At 36.9% G+C, this 20,471-nt stretch overlaps 1 protein-coding gene across 3 annotated transcripts in view; it reads right to left on the reverse strand.

Moving 5' to 3' along the window:
• Positions 1 to 20,471, reverse strand: part of RNF115 (ring finger protein 115) — a 55,201-nt gene that overhangs the window by 23,359 nt on the left and 11,371 nt on the right. For 2 of the 3 annotated variants that reach the window (XM_074318754.1, XM_074318755.1), the window contains 3 exons: positions 13,008 to 13,066; positions 12,092 to 12,143; positions 9,675 to 9,732 (listed from right to left, as the gene is read on the reverse strand). In XM_074318754.1, the coding sequence (XP_074174855.1) occupies positions 9,675 to 9,732; positions 12,092 to 12,143; positions 13,008 to 13,017 (120 nt within the window). In that variant the 5' untranslated portion in view covers positions 13,018 to 13,066. The remainder of the gene's footprint in view (positions 1 to 9,674; positions 9,733 to 12,091; positions 12,144 to 13,007; positions 13,067 to 20,471) is intronic. The other variant, XM_019739910.2, reaches the window with a different exon arrangement.

Raw genomic sequence — 20,471 nt, forward strand, 5'->3', positions numbered from 1 at the left:
GAATTACTGGATATAGCGTTTTAAATTTCACTAGACAGTACCAAACTACCCGCCAAAGGGCTATACCAATTTATACTCTTACCAGCATACAAGAGCTTAATTAAGTTTCCCATACTTGTGACAACACTGTTCATTTTTCTTAAATTCTAATATCCCATCTGAAGAGCAAAAATAATATGCACACTAAAAACAATAAAAATTCTCAAAATACCAGTGAGGTAAAGCACTTTTTCATTTTAACTGCCATTTTTGCTTATCAGACTCATTTCCCTTTGCTTGCTAGCGACCGCCTCCATTTGTTAGAAATTTCTTTCTTCTAGCCTGAAAAGTGGTCTACAACACAGTTTTTCTGGACCTGAAATTCCAAAGTAAATACAACATTTAAAAATCCCAAACTCTACTTTCCTTCAATGAGTGAGAAAGTGTGAGCAGCCCCGTCTGTTCTCTATCACCTATTTCACTTATAAACATAGGAAGAAAGCCGATTCCCTTATGATGTCAAGTTCCACATTTGCTTCCGGAAAAGAACTCTCAAAGCAATCATTATTTTCATTATGTTAAAACTGAATACTTGACAATTTTGACTAGAAGAAAAGCCAAGCACCAAGCTCATCATATCAATAATCTGTACTGATAATGACATAACTCATTATCACATCTAATGTGAAGTAAAAATTCTGAAGGAACGCAGGCTGACAAGTAGCTTCAACATCAGTATGAGGCATTTTGTTACTTGTTTAAAAACTGCAATTTAGTACAAATGAGTATTAACAGTTCATGAATTTGTCCCAAAATAACTGCACCCAGACCATAGAACACAGGATAAAAAAACACATCTCACAAATTTATACCAAATCAACATTCAGGATAAGAATAGCCTCAGGTCATTTGCCTCTGAGCAGACTTAGACAAGCATGAGAGAAAAAAATAGCTCACACAACAAAACTGGGTATTCAGGACATGACTTACATAAGTACAAACAATTAGAGAACACTATTAGCAAGTTTTGGTGGAACATTCAAAAGAATCGCAGAGGCAGTTTATCTGATAAGTTTTGTCTTGAAGAACTGAAAATGTTACTCTGAATGGAGGAATGAGATTATGCTTCTGAAAATATGTGGGCTAAAATATTTACATATTTCAATATGTAACTTGATGGACAGTATCTTCCAGTTAGCAGAATATGCTATAAGCGGACCATGATCACATCAGCACCTCTTAAAATGTTATGGTTCCACAAAAAGTTAAAGTTACCATGTGACCCAGCAATTTCACTCTTACTTATACACCCAAGAGAACTGAAAACATATGTTCACACAAACATTTGTACACAAATATTCATACGAGCATTATTCATAACAGCTAAAAAGCGTAAACAACCCAAATGTCCATCAACTGGTGAGAGGATAAAAATATAGCATAACCATATAACAGAATGTTGTGCAGCCCTACAAAAGAATGAAGTAGTGACATATGCTACAACATGGATGAAACTTAAAAACATTACGGTAAGTAAAAGAAGTCAGTCACAAAGGTCATGTATTTTATGATTCCATTGTTATTAAATATCCTAAACAGGCAAATCCAGAGAGACAGAAAATAAATAGGGGAAACTGGAGAGGAAAAAAGGAGTCACCAATGGGTACAGGGTTTCTTTCTGGGGTGACGAATTAACAATGGTGATGCTTGTACAACTTTGTGAATATACTATAACTGCTGAATTGTACACTTTAAAGAGTCAATCACATGGTATGTGAATTATATCTCACAAAAATATAATTGAGGAGAAATTGTTGAGTCAATTGAGGAGGAATTGTTGAAAACATATCAAGAAACATACCCATCACCTCCCTCATACCCTCTCCCTGCCCCCAAGCAACCACTGACCTTTCTATGGTTTGCATTTTTTAGAAATTTATATTTTCTAGAATTTTATGTAAAAGGAATCATATTTGTACTCTGGCTTCTTTTACTCAGCTTAATTATTTTGAGATTTATCCATATTTTTACATGTATCAATGGTGTATGCTGAGGAGTATTCCACATACTTTATACTGCTTAGTATTCCATAGTACTAATATACCATAATTTGTTTATCATCCACCTATTGGTGGGCATTTGGGTTGTTTCTAGTTTTGAGCTATTATAAATAAATAATATTTGGGCTATAAACATTTGTGTATATATGCATATGTGTGAATATATGCGTTCTTTTCTCTTAAGTGGAATAGCTGGATCATATGGTAGATGTATTTTTATCTTTTTTAAAAAATAGCTGGCCTGTTTTCTAAATTGGTTGTACCATTTTTACATTTAATTTCAGTTGCTCCACGGCCTCATGAATAGTGAGTATGGTCATTCTTTTACATTTTAGCTATTCTAAGAGCTGTGTAGTAGTATTTCATTGAGGTTTTAATTTGCCTTTCTCTAATGACTAATGAAGTTGAGAATTTTTTTGCATGCTTATTTGCCATCTGTCCTATCTTCTTTGGTGAAGTAGATAATTCAAATATTTTGCCATTTTCTAAAAATGGGTTGTTTTCTTACTCCATGTTAACAGTTCTTTATACAGTCTAGATAAAAGTCCTGTATCAGATGGTTTGAAAAAAATTTTTGTTAGTCTGTGGCTTGTCTTTTAATTCTTATAAAGAGCAGAAGTTTTAATTTTGATGAAGTCCAATTTACCAATTTTTGTTTCTATGCATCATAATTTGGTGTCTAAGATATCTTTGCATAATTCAAGGTCACAAAGGTTTTCTCCTGTTTCCTTCCAATTTTATATAAAGTTCCACATTTAGGTCTATTATCCATCTTGAGTTAATTCCTGTATATGGTTTAAAGGATGCATCCAAGCTCATATTTTTGTCCTGCGTATATCCAACTGTTTCCACATCTATTGATTTAAAATGCTATCCTTTTTTCTCCTAGATTCTTTGTACTTTTGTCAAAATCAGTTGTCCATAGTGTGTGTGGGATCTTTTTCTAGACTCCCTTCTGTTCTCTTGATCTATCTTGATGGCAATACCAGTTTTCGTTAGTGTAGCTTTATAATAAATGTTGAAATCAGGTAGTATTAGTCCTCTTTTTTCTTTTTCAACGTTATTTTAACTATTCTACGTATGAATTTTAGAATCTACTTGTAAATTTCTGCAAAAAACCTGAGTGGGATTTTGACTGAAATTATATTGAATCTATAAATGACATCCTAACAATATATTAAGTCTTCTGTTCCACAAGCAGGATATATTCCTCATTTGGGTGATCTTTAATTTCTCTAAGCAATATTTTGTAGTTCTCAAATATCTTTTCTGAAATTTAAAGTATTTATTTTTATGCTACTGTAAATGTTATTTAAATTTTTTTAATTTGTTGCTAATATGTAGAAATACAATTGATTTTTTGTATGTTTTTCTTATATTCTGCAACCTTGCTTATATATTCATTAGTTCTATTAGCTTTTTTATAGAATCCCCAGATTTTCTACATAAAAGATAATGTCAACTGTGAACAGACAGTTTTAGTTCTCCCTTTCTAATCTGGGTGCCACTTGTATCTGTTTGTCTCTATCTTTCTGTCTTACCTTATTACACTGGCTACAACCTCCAGCACAATGTTGAACAGAAGTGATGAAGGAGGACATCTGGTCTTGGTCCTGATTTGAGCTGGAAAAACTCTCAGTCTTTCACCATTAATTATGATGTCGGTTTTTACTAGATATTCTTTGTCTGATTAAGGCAGTTCCCAGCTACTTCTAGTTTGCTGGGTTTTTATTTAAAATATTGATGTTAAATTTTGTCAAGTACTTTATTTGCATCTATTGAGATGATCATATAGTTTTTATTTTTCATGTTACTATGGTGAATCACATTGGTTGATTTTCAAATATTGAACTAACATTCCAATGTTGAACTAACCTTGCATTCCTAGAATAAATCCCACTTATTATGACATATAACCCATCTTATATATTGTTGAGTTCTATTTGCTAAAATTGTGTTTAGAATTTTCACATCTGTTTCTGAGGGGATACTGGTCCATAGTTTTCCTTTCTTGTAATATCTGTCAGGTTTTGAGGATCTAAATTACTTTGATTTTTTGGAATTTTATTTTGAAAAGTCTTTAAACAAAATTTCTTTACAAGTCCACCAACATAATTACACCAATTTTTTTGGTCAATAAATAAATTTCTAAAACATTATATAATTTTTATTATTTTTATTGTTTCTCTCATAATCTAAGTATCCCATTTTGGAAGATGAATTATATGGCTATTATGTGGTTACCATGGCTCTAGAAGCATTATACCTTCAAACTGCCATCAGTGGCAGTTAAATGGCTAGATTAGCTGCTCCAAACACCTTTTTATCTTATTTTGATCTGCATGTGGACGTAAGAGAAGAGGTAAAGGAAGGTTAAATAAAACTATTACAAACCTAAAAGCTAAGAGGACAATTTAAAAGACCTGTACTTTAAAATGTCTGTCTCGAGGAAATAGATTTGTTCAATAAATTAATGAAAAATTAGAACAGTTTTTTTAAAAAAAAAGGAGTAATAAGCATTAGAATGAGTGTCCAGAACAGTGGAAAATGAAAGAAAAAGGTGCTCACCCTTAAATCAGTTCAAGGGTACCTGGAATATAAGGCTCAAAAGCAAATGGAAATTAACAAGTTTATAAAATGCTGGTTGGGCAAGAGAGGGCCCTCAGAAAAAAATCTCAAAACTATAGTTACCACCATGGAAAATTCCTGAATTTTACAAAAACATAAAGCATTCAAATGCCATTCACAAAGAAATAATATGATGTGCATGCATGCGTGCGCACACCCCCCCAATACTGTAAGCGCTATGCCCTAAGCAATCTCTTGAAAGGCACCTCTTCCCAATTGAGTTTAAATTTACAGGCCATGGACTCTGGGCAACTGGCACTCACTGAACAGAAAACTGGCAAAGCTGACTGAGCACAAGAATATTTTCCATTTTACCCTTCCTTCTTCCTTCAGTTACCAGTGAGTTTACGTTATGGTCTTAGCTTCACAACAGTATTATGGGATGTGAACTTAGTGTGTACTGAATTGTGGAAACATAATTATTCTTTGAATTGCTGAAGACTGCAGGAGTTTTATGATATTTCCAAATTGATTGGCTATGAAGCAGGTACTGTGAAATGAGTTCTTTTAACTCCTCATACGAAAAAGTGAGACACATGAAAGATTTGGTTGAATTAATTCAACCTTTAGATTCAATCCAATTGAATCTACTCAAACAATCCAAACTCTACCTGGCCTCTGAGTACAAGCCCTCTGGCTGAGACTGAGAAGAACAGCAAACAGGTAAAGGATGGTTCATACCTAAGGAAGGATAGTTTGAAATCTTTCACTTCTTTTTTCTAGGTTGAATCATTCAAAATTGTCATTTTCATGTGTCAAAATCGGTAGAATTTTATTTAGTTCAATTTAACTTTATATTGTTCTCGATTATTTCAGCGCTTTCTCCACAGGTCTCAGGAGTACACGCAAAGGAGCATGATTTGGTATCGGAGAGGGTCTTCATGAAGGTAGAAGCAAAACTGTCCTCACTGATTACAATCTCCCCCAACCACCGCAGACACTACTCCCAGGCCCCTGCTAGCTAACTACAGGCTTAAATGACTACACCCACAGGTGAAGAGGAGGGAAGAATCAGATCTCGCATTTCCACCTCCGACCTCCTCATTGATCCCCATTACTCTTCCGTACCAGAGAAGTGATGTTTCTGATTGGTAAGTGGCAAGAGCCTACCTTCTGCTGAATTCACATTTCTCCAATGGATGGAGTTCATGTATTAGGAAGCCGCACAAATGCCAGAGAAGTGGTTCTGAGTTGGAGCGCCGCTCTACAGCCGCTAATTCTCAGGTGGGTCATCCTGTAAAGACTTAGACCATCCATTTGGCCACAGATCAACTGTATTGTCAAATGTGGCCGAATAAAAACTAAGCTTTAATTTCCATCTGTCTGGCTTCTATATTTCTCCATATGTTCTAGACTCAGGGGTATTAGGAAGAAGTACAACCAATGGCCAACCAGTACATAAAACCAGACATGTTTAACATAGGACAATAGTTTAATAACTATAGTACAGACGTGAAAGAATTTGAAGTCATAAAATACATAATTCTTGTAAACTATGGAGATGAGAAAGAAGACCTGATATAGTTCTAAGTAAATTTAAAAAAACAGAAATACAATATGGTACACACAATGCTTGCATCTGAAAACAGTTACAAAGCATGCATGTGAGAAATGAAAAGTATTATGCAAAAAAATAAAGCTAAAATATGGTAATGAGGATGGGAAATTTTTCATTTAAGAAAAAAATTTTCTTTATGTTGTTATAATATCTTTCAGTATCTACCGCATGCCTCAGGACAAAACCCGAAAGAAAATTTATGGAGAAAGGAAGAATGGTGAGACTCCAGATATTCTTTAATACCATGATAATGCTACGTATGTACCAAAACTAATTTTATTTAAATAAATATCAATCAGACTGTTCAGAGCACCCTGCCCTTTAGTGCATACGTGGAGCTCTATTTCTAGGAAGCCATCTATCTATTTTCTGCTAATCGGAGACAGCAGACACAGCCACTCTTGTACTGAAGTGATCCTTTCGGGTAAGCTGAGACTCTCAGATCAGATGTCTCCTTGGCACCACGCCACGGTCAGAAGCTCTCCAGTAATCAATGAAACCCTCAGGTAGCCATGGACTCAATTCCCTAGGTTATCATCAGGGACCTCTGTAGAGCAATGTCTTCTCTCTCCACAAACTGCTGGCAACATTTTTAGATTCACTCTCCTGTGGCCCTCACACATTAACTGGCAACCGACCTCCTCCCACCCTTCCATCTTCACACTCTTATCTCCAAAAAAAAAAAAAAAAAAAAAAAAATCAATACTAAATCTGTTAGGAAATGTTGCTTGGACTAAGCCTCTTCTAATATATCTAGTATTTTAAGAATTCAGCTATTACTAAATGCTAATTACAGAAAAGAACCTCTTCACTGTACCAGCAGCTCTGGCCTGAAGAAAAATCGAGCAAAATTGAGCATAAGCCCTTCGCTGAAATCACCAACTAAAAGAAAAATAACTTTGGTTTCTATATGTAATTTTCTTTCTAAGCTTTTTTTCTCCAGGGACAGGAGTATAAAACCTTATAGCTTATGAGTACAATCTTGAAATAAGCTTTTCTTACCTCGTTGCTTATCTAAACTCCACCTACTCTTCAAGGCTCTAGTACTTGAAGCCCTGTTTCACCTTTTCCATGAAGCGTTACCCTCTCCGTGAAGTCTTCATAATGGCTAAAATGTATTAAGCATTCCTATGTCAGACACACTGGCCTTCACACCTGGCATGTATTAACTCACCGAACCCGCACAACAACTCTATGAGGTAGGGATTATTTCCCCCAATTTACAGAGGAGGAAATAGAGACACAGAGTCATTTTGTCCAGGGTATACAGTCATTAAGTGGCAGACCCAAGATTTGAACTCAGGTTGTCTGGTTCCAGGTACATCACTTGGTCATCTGATGTCTCCCCTTGAAGACTTTTAGTCTTTCCAAAGACTGCAGCCCACCTAATCTAATCTCTCCCCACAGTGGTTGTTACACAGACCCCGCACTTGGTTTATTATATTCTCTGTCCTCTTTGTTGTTTTCCTATTTGTTTCATATGTGTTTTCATTTGTTCCCTAAATAAATTATAAGTCCCTTGCAGGCAAGGCAACCACGATGTTTGTTTCCTGCCCCTAGTTCTAGCAGATGCTGTGTATACTAAAGCACTCAACATAGACCACTTAGCTGACTTTTTTTTTAAACCCTGGCAACTTCTGTGTTATAAAAACAGGCAATTTTTTTCTATTTTTTTAAAATAGGAAGTTTGAAAAAGAAAAAACTGAAATATTCATGCATGATGACAAGGAAATTCTATAGAGGGAAAGCTGGGCATTATCATGCCCTTGTGACAAACCCTAAAGAACATGAAGTCACAGCTATGACTCAGCAAAATTACTTTAACACCTCAAGTATGATAGCTCACGCCATCAGTGTCAGATTTAGCATTGCTAAAGTTAGGAAACTGACTGCACATGTTTATTTTTCTTCTTAGTGCATCTCCTCCTGGTGAGTCATATCTATAAAACTGACAGACCAACGTATTTCCATTTCCTAAAGGAGAACTAACACTTAAGGAAAATCAGATGAAGCTGCTTCTGCGTATGCATAATCAGTAAGTGACCACTTGTGTTATCAGGAATAGCACACACAAGGGGAAACAAACATACTAAAATCAGAAAGACTTCTAGGCCTCGCAAGCAGAATCAATTTTAAATGTTTTCAATCCATCAAAATGAGGAAATGAAAATGGGAGTTCAAAGACATGATCTGTCTGGAGTCACTTTTATCCACCCATGTACCAAGGCAGTTCAGAGTTAACCCAAAAACTTAATACTGGCTATTAAGTACGTAAAAGAAAAGGCTCTTAATAAAATAGGACTAGTTCCCAAAGATTTCAATTTTCTTGACCATAAATCTAAGAACATACAAATCTGAGGGGCTATAGGGCTTAAGATAATTTTCAGAAGGAAGAGAGGCTTAGGGTGTTAAGGGCTCCTTAATTGAATACCACTTTTCAAATATAATGCTAAAACACTTTTAATTTACCCACAAATAAATATCAAAATTTTGCTAGCTTAAGGCATTTGAGCTACCTCCGGAAGAGGCTAATAATATAATGAAACAAAAAGAAATTGATTATGCGATTTAACTTTTTTCTCCTTTAGCATCTCTTAGCTTTCTAGAACCAAGTAAATTCTGTGACAATAGCAGCAAAGCAAACCAGTGTTTTTTGTAGGCTGAGCTGGAAGACTAGTCTCTAAATGATTAAAAGCAAAGAGTACATAATGCCACTAAATTGTACAGTTAAAAATGGTCAAAAAAAAAAGCAAACTTTAAGTCAATAAATAAAGTGAAAAAAGAAAATTACTCTGAATTTAGTCTAAAATGGTATTCAAAGATGCACACTAACACTTTATTTTAAAATCACAGTTAAGACACCCCCACCCCAAATATAGATGATGCATTATATAAAGAATTGGAAATTAATTATAGGTCCCATCTTGAGATCTAGAAGACAAGTGAATATCTTATCCTTAATCTGGCCCCCTAATCCCAATTATACTAAACTGCCATGCTCATTAGAGGTGATCTCTAGAAACCAGTACCTCTGGGTAAAGTTGAAGACTGTGCCTTACTGTGACTTCTAGAACAACTTCTCCTGGCCTGTCTTTTCCTTGGCTATCATACCACTAAAGCAGAATCTGCAAGACTGCTATTTAAAAAACAACACAAGCTTTTTATTTTCACAACATATACACAATAAAGAATCAGAAAACAGAATTGAAAACACCACCACATTTAAAACAGCACAGCCAGAAGCTATTACTCTCTCCTAATCGAGGGTTTACCAAAAGTGTTATGCCAACGCCCCAGCTCCTAAAAACACAAATCTTTCTAAGGGCTACTCTTTCCCACATTTTCCTTATCCATTCTGTTGTTTTGTTGCACTGGGAAGGGAAAAATATGTCATGATTTTCACATCCACCCACTCACTAAAGCATTCCTACAGCCAAAGGAAAACTTACCTCTGCAAAATGTGTTGATGTGCTATTGTCCATCCGGCCTCCGCCACCACCTAAAAAACTAAAGAGAAAAAGGAATGAGTAGTGATTCTATTCCCAGGAGCAAGCCTCCCTCCCAGAAGCCTAAATATAGAATGGTACAATGAGCACAAAACCCAAGAAGGGAAAAGAACTCATCCCAACATGACACCTACAAAGGAAATTATGAAGAACTGGCATGTGGACTAATCTATGAAAAATATTATAACAAACTACAACACAAAGGAAAAATCAAGTGAAATATTGGGGAGAGAGGGCACCCCAGAAGGAAGGACCCATAACCAGCAATACAATTCAAATTTGACTTAGCAAAAGAAGAAAAACAAAACATTTATTCTCAAAGAGGCCAAGTAACAAAACAAGATTCTCCAAATAATGTTTCACTAAAAAAACCATTCAACTACCAGATAAACATATTTAAGACTACAATAGTTAATATTTCTTGGGAATAGTTAAACGTGGTATTGTGAGGGGACTGGTACTATATTCAGCACTTTATAAAAGGGCTCATTGCTTTTTCTTGATAGTTTATCCCATTCTTTGTTCTATACATCCCTCCGAGCCCTTCTCAAATCCTACTCCCTTCATGAAGTCTTTGCTGAGCTCACCAACCAAATGAGACCCCTCCACACCCTTTGATTCTGAACTTTACCTTGTATTATAAATACCTAGAATTTTTCTCATCCATTTCTACCCCTTTCCCTCCTTTCATAAATATAAATTCAGAGGGTAAAGACTATTAATACCACAAATATATGTAGAGTGTTTATTATGTGTCAGACACTATATAGATCACTCATCACTTTTGAAAACTCTATTCTATATTCTGTATTGGCCATGTTCTATATTGGCACCTTGAAAATAAAAGTTGTTAAATTAATACCACATGTGTAAACAATAAAATAACTACCTATTCCCAAAGAAATGTTAGATCCCATTGTCTCCATGAAATTTGCAAAGATCTGGGGAATTCTTTGGGGAAAGGGGAATGGAAAGAATCACAAAAACTGCAAGATATCACTTTTACTTCAAGAGACACACGTAAGTGCACAAACTTTGTGTGTGACACAAAGTCCACACACTACGACAAACAGCTTTCACTTTCAGAATTACAACCCCAGTCCAGGCACTGTGCTGAGCTCATTAAGAAACATACTCTGGTTAGTTTAGAACCACAAGGGAAAAAGCAAAGCTAATGCCATTCTCCGTGTAATCATTCTCAGGCCTTATTCTGATTAGAAACCATTTAACATCCATATTCGCTTCGGAAGTTAAAAATGCTTTTGTAAAAAATACTTCAAATGTAGAACAAGCCCAAAAGTACAATCCATGCCAAATAAATACTAAGCTACCACACACCTTTAAAAAAACTAAAGTTGAGTGTCTGTGTATCCATTTTATTGCTCAAGCCTAGAAAGACTCGCAGGGCCGTTAACTGCTTTTCCTACATAATTTCAGGGATTCAAATATCCTTATAATTAAAGCTATCAACTATCTTTTGGGGTTCTGCACCCCATGAAAATCCCTCAGCATTTCCTTTCCTTAAAATTCCTTTGTATCTTATGAGTGATAGGGCTGATCATAGAGAAGGGATAACAAAAACAACCACATTGTTCTGAGAAATGTTACAAAGCTTAAGAAAAGTTATAAGGTGCCTCTCTGTATGTATGTCTAGTAGCACACCGGGCCCGTTATGAAATATTTACATGCAAGGACTTCCTCTTATTAATTTTTACCATCCACTATTCACCACTGTAATTGTTAAGCATTCAAATCAGCAAATGTTTATTAACTTGGCAGAAGGAAATACCATGCTGCCTCTGAGACACTAAGAAAAAGATTTCTTCAACTATTTAAAATACTAGTCTTTCAAAAGACATAAAGACATAATCTTTGCATGTGAGTATTTGCTACCAATCATACCTGTACAGTACAACCTCTGACCTACAAAGACACAAATAAGAGAACTGCTAATTCAAGTAGAAGCAGAGTCCACAGAATTCATAGTTCTCTGCTAGAAAAGACTCATCCTGCAGCTATCCACAATCTCATTTATAACCACAGTTCATATATAGGCCTAAAGAAACCAATATTACCATTATAAAATTTAGAAGGAAAAACAAAGTCCATTAATTACCCCCAACAACCAATATGCTCTTTATTTAACACATGCAGAGCCAAATTAGCATGCCATCCACACAAAATTGCAAATTTTGCTATCATGCTAATCTTACAGGTTTAGAGTTGGTACCGTGTTATTTAAAACCAAGATTATTAGTGCGTATACCAAGCTAGTTCCCATGCCATATGCTGCCTCAGAAGCTCCAACTCATTTATATATAATCACCAATCATTAATAAAATTAAACTAATAGTACATACTGTAAAATGTGTAGTTTTTCCTGGTTGTGGAAGGGACCTTCAACTTTAAATTCTGCCAACAGCAACAGTAAAGGAATTATTTACTGCCATTAAACTCCCCCAAATCAAGATTAAAAGAAGTTTCAGATTACAGATTCTTTTCATCCAGTCAGTACTTCTGCAACTGTCCAACTAATGTATAACCACACAGGCACAAAAGAACAAACGTGTCACTGTGTTCAGCCAAAATAAGCCAGCTTATCAATGCAATTCTACTTTTTATTAAATGTTTAGTTTTCTTCATATTAACCAATAATGTATAATACGGTCACTTTCAGAAGTATTTCCCCTTTTTATAAGTTTTAAGACCAGTGAGAGCCAATTTGAAGCATTACAAACCCAAATATTAATATCACAGTAGCAAGATGGCATATGTTTGACCATGATAACCCTAATAAGAACAAGGACCCAAGGCTTCCTCAAAGCAGAATAATTACTCAGTTTCCCTGGCTAGAAAACAGCCAGTTTATTGTGTCAGATATTTTCGTCAGAAGTGGCTCCCCAACCCACCAAGGAGGTGTAACAGCAGTTTACCTCCAAGCAACAGTGGTCATTAAAAACCAACCAGTAATCTAGAAGAACCAATCCTGAAGTCTCAGAAAACAAATGAACACTTACCAGACTTACGAATCCTCTGATGTGTGGTTTCCAAGGAATGTCACACACAACCAAAAACTACATCCCATCATACCCATTTTCACATCACTTGCCAAATTTTCCCATTTTTCTTCCCCTTCCCTCCGCCACTCCCCACCGCACCAGTCTTGCTCTCAGCAGACAGGATAAGTCATAAAACAAATTCCTTTCTATTCAGTCAACGCTGAGAGAGAATAATTTTGGTAACAATGCCTGATTTAACCATGAGCTTGTACAATACCTGGAATCATCTGTCACTTCTTCAATAAAGCCTGATTCACATCTGGGACAAATATATTCCTACAAAAGAAAGAAGAAATAAAAGTCTTTCATTAGAAAGCTGAGTATGTAGTTTCAGAATAACATGCAGTACACAAGCTGATGCTGTGAAATGTTGTATGTGCTTGCTCACTCCTGGAACAGTTTTTTTCTTTTATATTCTGGCAAATAAATTCCATAAGCTGTTTGCAGAATAAGGTTCCCAATTCTTAAGTGGTACCACTGAGAGTTGAAAGGGATAATGTCAAAGATTTTTTTCCCCTTTAATTTGGGTTTTTTTTCAAACTGGAATGAATTCACTAATTTTCTCTTCATATCTAATGAAAAAGCTCCACTAGAGATATCAGAGCAGTAAAATATTATATGATACTGATGGGTACAGAAACTGCTATTTTTTTTACTATGTACATATAGGAGACATAAACTGAATCACAGCATAAATCAATTTGGAGACTAGGATTTTACAATGAAGTTTTATTATAATGTTTCTAATCTATTTTTTGATTACCGATGATTCCAAATAAAGGGAGTATAAGACCCCAGTTAGCCAAAGAAATCTTCAAAAAGAACAAAGTAGAGGTATCACGCTCCCTGATATCAAACTATACTACAAAGCTACAATAACCAGAATGGTATGGTATGCCATAAAAGCATACACACACACACACACACACACACACACACACACACACACACACCCAATGGAATAGAATAGAGAGCTCAGAAATAAATCCTCACTGATATGGTCAATTAATATATGACAAATGAGGCAAAGATACATAAAGGGGTAAAGACAGTCTCTTTAATAAGTAGTGTTGACAAAACTACATATACATGCAAAAAAAAAAGGAAATTGGATCATTTTCTTAAACCACATACAAAAATAAACTCAAAATGGATTAGACTTAAATGTTAGACCTGAAACTATAAAACTCCTAGAAGAAAACATAGGCAGGAAACTCTTTGACACTGCCCTTAGCAGTATCTTTTTGGATACATATCTCCTCCAGCAAGGGAAATAAAAAAGGAAATAAAGAAAAGGGACTACAAACTAAAAAGGTTTTTCACAGTAAGAAAACCAATAAAATGAAAAAGACAACCTACTGAATGGGAGAAGATATTAAAAAATGATATATCCAATAAGAGGTTAATATCCAAAATATATAAAGAGCTCATACAATTTAACACCAAAAAAACACACAATTAAAAAAAAGGCAGAGGACCTGAATAAACATTTCTCCCAAGAGGACACAGAAATGGCCAACAGGTATATGAAAAGATGCTCAATATCACTAGTCACCAGGGAAATGCAAATTAAAACCACAGTGAGATGTCACTTCACACCTGTCAGAGTGGCTATCATAAAAAAAAAAAAAATCGACAAATAAATGCTGGCAAGGATGCAGGAAAAAAGGAACCCTTGTACAGTTGGCAGGATTGTAAATCAGTGCAGCCACTAATAGAAAACAGCATGGAGATTCCTCAGAAAATGAAAGCTGCCATTCAATCCAGCCAACTTCACTTCCGGGTATTTATTGGAAGAAAACAAAATAATTTGAAAAGATACACGCACCCCTATGTTCACTGCACTATTACTAGTAATAGCCAAGATATGGAAGCAACCTAGAAGTCCATCAACAGATGAATGACAAAGTGGTGTGTGTACACACACAATGGAATATTACTCGGCCATAAAACAGAAGGAAATCTTACCATTTGCAACAACATGGGTGGACCTGGAGGGTACTATGCTAAGCGAAGTCAAGTCAGGAAAAGACAAATACCATATGATCTTACATGTGGAATCTTAAAAAAACCAAAAAACAAAACAGAAACAGATTCATATAGAGAACAAGCTGACGGTTACCAAAGGTTATGGATGAGGGGATGGGAATAAAAAAATCTGAAAAAATTGTAAATCAAAATTAATTTTAGACTGTAATAAAGAATAAAAAACATTTGAGCAAAAAGGAGCCACAGCCAGGAAGGCACAGATTCAGGGAGCAACTCAAGTTTTGTTCCAAGGAGTTAAAGGGGAGGTGCAAACGGTCCTGCCCAGGATCTCCAGTAGGTCCCTTATGTAAATGAGGCACCCTAATCAGACAGTTCTGACTGAGGAGAGCAGGTCTCAATCTGTTGGTAGGAAGACAAAGCCAGGTTTCTCAGTTGACTCAGACGCCTAAACAAGCAGGCGGGTGCGAGAAGCTGAGTTCAGTCTGAGGTTCTTCCTGGTACAGAGTACGTGAGTAGCCCTGACAATAAATGGCCACTGGACTCTTATTTATAAAACTTGGGCCCTCGATTGACCATGGGAGTCCATCTTAGCAGATAAATTCCTTCTCAGGGTTCACAACAAATGAATTTTTCTTAGAGGGGTCCGCAAAATAAATAAAATGTCGTATCAAGTATTTTTATGCAAAATTATCTTATTCATCTACTTGCATATCACCTAACTCGCCCCATTAAAAAATAATCTCTGTAAGGAAAAAACTTAACATTCACTGTTATTCTATAGAAATATTAATTCAAATAACCAAACAATTCTATTAAATCTGCTTCAGTGCTGTCGGGGAGGAAAAATTATCCTGTACTCTTCAAGGTTCTTCTGGCTGGACAAATAAATGAACCCAAGACAGACGAGCAGGGGAGACACAAAGCTGAATCACACGCATACCTCCTGTAAACATGAGGGACACCCGGGAACACTGGGTAACTCCCCCAAATGACGGAGGCCAACACCTTAAATACTGCCCTCACAGCTAAAGCCCAAAGACAGCGTTGGCGGTAGAGTCAGCCAAGGGAAGTTACTGGGAAAAACAGCAAACAAGGGTTACACTGTTATGCAGATTTAAGTCCAAGCCTTCTCCACTGTGAAGGAAACACCTTTACAAATGGAGATTTCCCTTACAAATGTAAATGTCCTTTTACAAAAGGTACTTCTACTAGGTTTTCAGCTTCTCCCGGGTCTGCTGTTTCTTACAATTAACCAACCTAAAATAATCAACATCCCAAAGTGGCAAATTTTGAGGTGGCAAAGTCTGCTCCCTTTCAGTACCATAAGTCTTTTAAGTAAATACTATCAAGCTTTTGGCTGATAAGAAAAAACACATTTTAGAAACCTCCTTATCATAGTTTAAAAAAGCATATTTTAACCACCGATTAAAATAAATCTGGGAAATACAGTCTTTTCATTGATTGAAAATAACTATGCTTTTAGAGAAAGGAACAGGAACTATAATTTGCTGTAGACTGAATGAAAAAGTTTATGGCAAAGCCAAATGAGTTGAGGCCTTGGGAAATTCAGCAGCCACTCAGCCCCCTTACAACCGTGGGTCTGAAACCTTTCATCTTACAAGCTCAGAAATCTAATTTAGCAGACCAAGAAAAGACCTGTCTCTTAGAGGAAGATTCACAGATTCATATAAAAGCAAGTTCAGAGGCCATACACAGAAAAAGCCCAGAAGGCCAATTTACTTAATTACAATGAAAAAGAGCTACTAAGCGGCCCGTTTACTTTTACTATTCATATTCAGCAGTGTTTCTCAATCAGCTAATCTACCTGAAAACAGAGGAAAGAGTTTTGGGGTTACAGACCTAAATTCCAATCTCAGGACTTCACTTATTCGACTTGAAGTCTTGGGAAGAAGTCACATCACTTTTCGAGACTCAGTTTCCTCATCTGTAAAATGGAGACGCCTGCTTCACTGCAGTATTGTAAAGGTTAAGGTGCTTGTAAAACACCTAACTCGGTGACTGGCACGTTACACAGAAGACATTTAATAAAGACGGCTGCTACAGTTACTCCAGATGATAACCCCTTGCTAAACAAGCAGAGAATCAGAGCAATACGAGACGTGGGTATGCGGCTCGTGTCGGCACGCTCGGCGAGCCCAATAGATCCTTCCTCAGTATGAGCGCCAACCAGACCTGGGACTCCTCTCCCCCGGGGCGGGCACCAGGAACAGCAGTTTATGTTTGCCTCTGACTTTCTTTTGTATTCTTACACTTCTGACCAACGACTGGCACACCTTCTAACAGACACATTCTTTCTCCCGATAGAATAGACTACTATTACTAGGCTGTTTTTTCGGAATTACAATCACAATTGAGTCCTGCCCTACACTGAGATTCCAACCAGATTGGATTTTAAGTGTTTTGGAACTTGGGTCACTTCTGAAGATGGCTAACTCTGTATTTTAATTTTTCCTAATTTTTTAAACTCCAATTTGGGGGGATGTCCATGAATGAAGGAGAATTTGTAACAGGGTGAAAACAGGCAGCGAACAGCCTCTCTCTGCTTCTACTCTCCTTCCACACCCAGGCCGGGGCCTTAGTACAATCCCAATACAGAGTTTTGAATTTTAACCATAAGAGGTTTGTGTTGGGGGGAGAGAGAAGGGCAAACCAAAGATAATAATGAATTAAACACCCATCGTATATCTGGCACTATGAAAATCTCTCCTCTGCTGAAATATTAATACATCAAGTCTTCACACCACCCCCCAAAAAATATTGCCAATGTATACAGCCCCCACAGCAGCAAGGTCTTATCAAAAACATTTCATCAAGTCACTTCTAGCGTCCCATGTATAAAAAAGGCGTATAACAAACCTAAGTTACTTATCCAGCCAGAATCAATCGTTTCCAACAAACTAAGCTGCTTTCCCCCAGGGCCCGGTATAAAGCGACTCTAGCAGGTATACTTGAAAGAACTGCTTCAGATGTTCCAGGGCCTGTTTCATCTAAAAATACCCACAAGGAGCAGTAGTTTTCACCATTAATAGTCTGAATCAGGAACAACTCCCTAAGGAAAGTTTAGCCCTGCCGCTTACCCACTGAGCACAGCAGCCCAAGAGGACGCAAAACACTTGGAATATGGGGAAGAATGGAAACCGGTGGTTAAGGGGACCGGAAGATTTGCCTTTTGGGGATACTGAGCAGGTTATTAAGAAACAAAAGACTATAATAGAACGTTGACACATACACCACTTCCCCACCCAATAGATTCAGACAGAAAAACTCGCTTCAGGAAAGACATACTCACCTCAGCCTAATTTGAATTAAGTAGGTGGATGGGAAGCGGCCACGCAGAGGCCTGTTTGCTAGATTGCCCCATGTCTCACTGTCTCTGGGTTGCCTAGCAAAAATGTACCTGCCAGGTATGTCCAGCTCTTTCTCAATTAGCTGTAAATCACCCATTCTCTCTTTTGAAATCTAAGATCCTGTTCCTTCCTTTTCTCCTTTGTCCAAAATGACACATATACCCAATTTTGCCTGTCTTTGGAATTTTCATGCTTATGTGAATTCGCCATGGATATGTATTAAAAATTAGATTTTCTCCTGTTAATCTGTGTTAATTCGATTATTTCCCCACCTAGATGAATTTAGAAGGTGGGAGGAAAACTATTTTTTTTTTAGCCCCCACATGGTTTTAATGCAGTCATCTCTGTCTTATACTCCAAGAGATCAATTATCACAAAATGTGAGATTCTGGCGGGACCATGAGCTATAAACCAGGACCTATTTATATTAAGTCCCACTGTGAAATTTATATACCATTGAACTTTATGCAAAGTTGTACCCAATATTTATTCAGTATATAAAATACGAGACTACTTCCTAATTCCACAGCATTGTTTTTCTACCTGTTCACTATCAGTGTCTTAAGTGATTTTTATTTTATCAAAAACAAGTCTTTTTTTCTATGTCTTCTGACAGTCAGAAATCTAAGATCACAATATTGTTAGTCATATTCTCTTACTCGTATCCTCTGCGTATCACATGGCAAAAACCTGTTCAGGAACTCTTCGTCAGATGGCTGAGGAACACAGACTGAAACGCATCACAGCTCCTAGGCCAGAAGCCGCCACACCCTGAACATCATGCCAACTCACATCTCTAGGCCAGAGACCCTGCTTTTTTCTAGAGCCTTTTCCCATAAAACCATATAATTATCCCTTTTCAAGCCAGGTTCCACTTCCTCCCTTTTCAAAAGCATCAAGTGAACCCCAAAACAAAGACAACAGAACTATGAGTTCTGTTCCCAGTTCCACCACTACTATCATGATCTTTGGGAAGAATTGTTTCTTCATCAGTAAAACTAGAACACAAACGCTGTCCTTATTTATTTGTCTCCCCCACTCTCCTCCAGGAAAACAAAATCACGCTCATTCATGCGGCCCACCCCCATAGAAGGAAAAATGTCCATTTTAAGCATTTTGAATTAGTTCTCTGAACTCAAGAAATCTTACGCTATGAGTTGTTCCCCTGCCTGTTAATCAGGAATAAAGCCAGTTTACAAATAAAGAAAACATCAGGCCACAAAGATACCTATTGCTGTTTGAAGAGCTGTGATTCAGTTCCAGGCCGATAAAACTGCCTTGATATTTATGGTCTCCCTCCCTTAGAATAGTAACATTCACAATCTTCATCATTTTGTTCCTTCATTCCAGGCCATGACTGGACATCGACATTATCAGGGAGTCCAAACAGGAGCATAGAATCAACCAACCTTCTTTAGCTCATTGTGTAGCAAGTCAGAAAATCAGGTCACAGGACAAAGCGTTACTTGATATAAGCTTGATCAGATGGACAGGCAGCCAAATTTTCTAAGAAAAAAAACAGACTAAACTACAAGAATTATCAGAGAAAAAGTTGACCTCACACAACACCACGTAGTCAGGAAAGATTTCGTCACAGTGTTCTTTGCTGGCTCCCACTAAAGGCAGCAAGAAGGGGAACAACCCAGTGACACAGGTTGACACAAAATAGTAAATGAGTCAAAATGCTTGCCATCAGCGCTTGACGTGAAAAAACTTCTGAGATGTTCTAAATTAAATGACAGAGGCCGGAGCGTGAGAGAGAGGCAGAAGAGTTAGTCTGTTAACAGCTATGGACCAGCTGACAAAAGACAGCTCACACTGTGTCTGTCGAACTCTAGATTAACTTCCACGAGGCTATTTCCACCATTATCCAGAAGACACAAGACAACAGGCAGGCGCCACAGGCCCCCAGGGGCCTCCGCTTCTAGTTTACAGGAATGACAGGCTTGTGGTTTCCACCGAGCCATGCTTCTAGTGGTTTACACTTCGCACCTTAAGACTGGTCTTTTATAGCTAGCATTTTTGGCTCAATGACACCTTTAAGAAAAACTTTCAGCCGTCCAAATTCTGTAACACTCTCAGATATACCACCCAAGCTTGGAGGAAAATTTCATCTTACATTCAGTTTCGGCTGATAGAATCTTCTTACACAAACTGACAACATTCATGTACTCAGCAAATATATTCTAAGCTCTACATTCCAAGCACTGTTGAAAGAAAAGCATTCTTGATGGGGAAAATAACCTGGGATCAAAAGGCACTGAAATCATGTCCAATGCGCATGTTTTAATAAAATCACACTTAGGGAAATAAAGGAGCCTAAA

The sequence above is a fragment of the Rhinolophus sinicus genome, linkage group LG14 (genome assembly GCF_036562045.2).
Source record: "Rhinolophus sinicus isolate RSC01 linkage group LG14, ASM3656204v1, whole genome shotgun sequence".
Taxonomy (NCBI): Eukaryota; Metazoa; Chordata; class Mammalia; order Chiroptera; family Rhinolophidae; genus Rhinolophus; species Rhinolophus sinicus.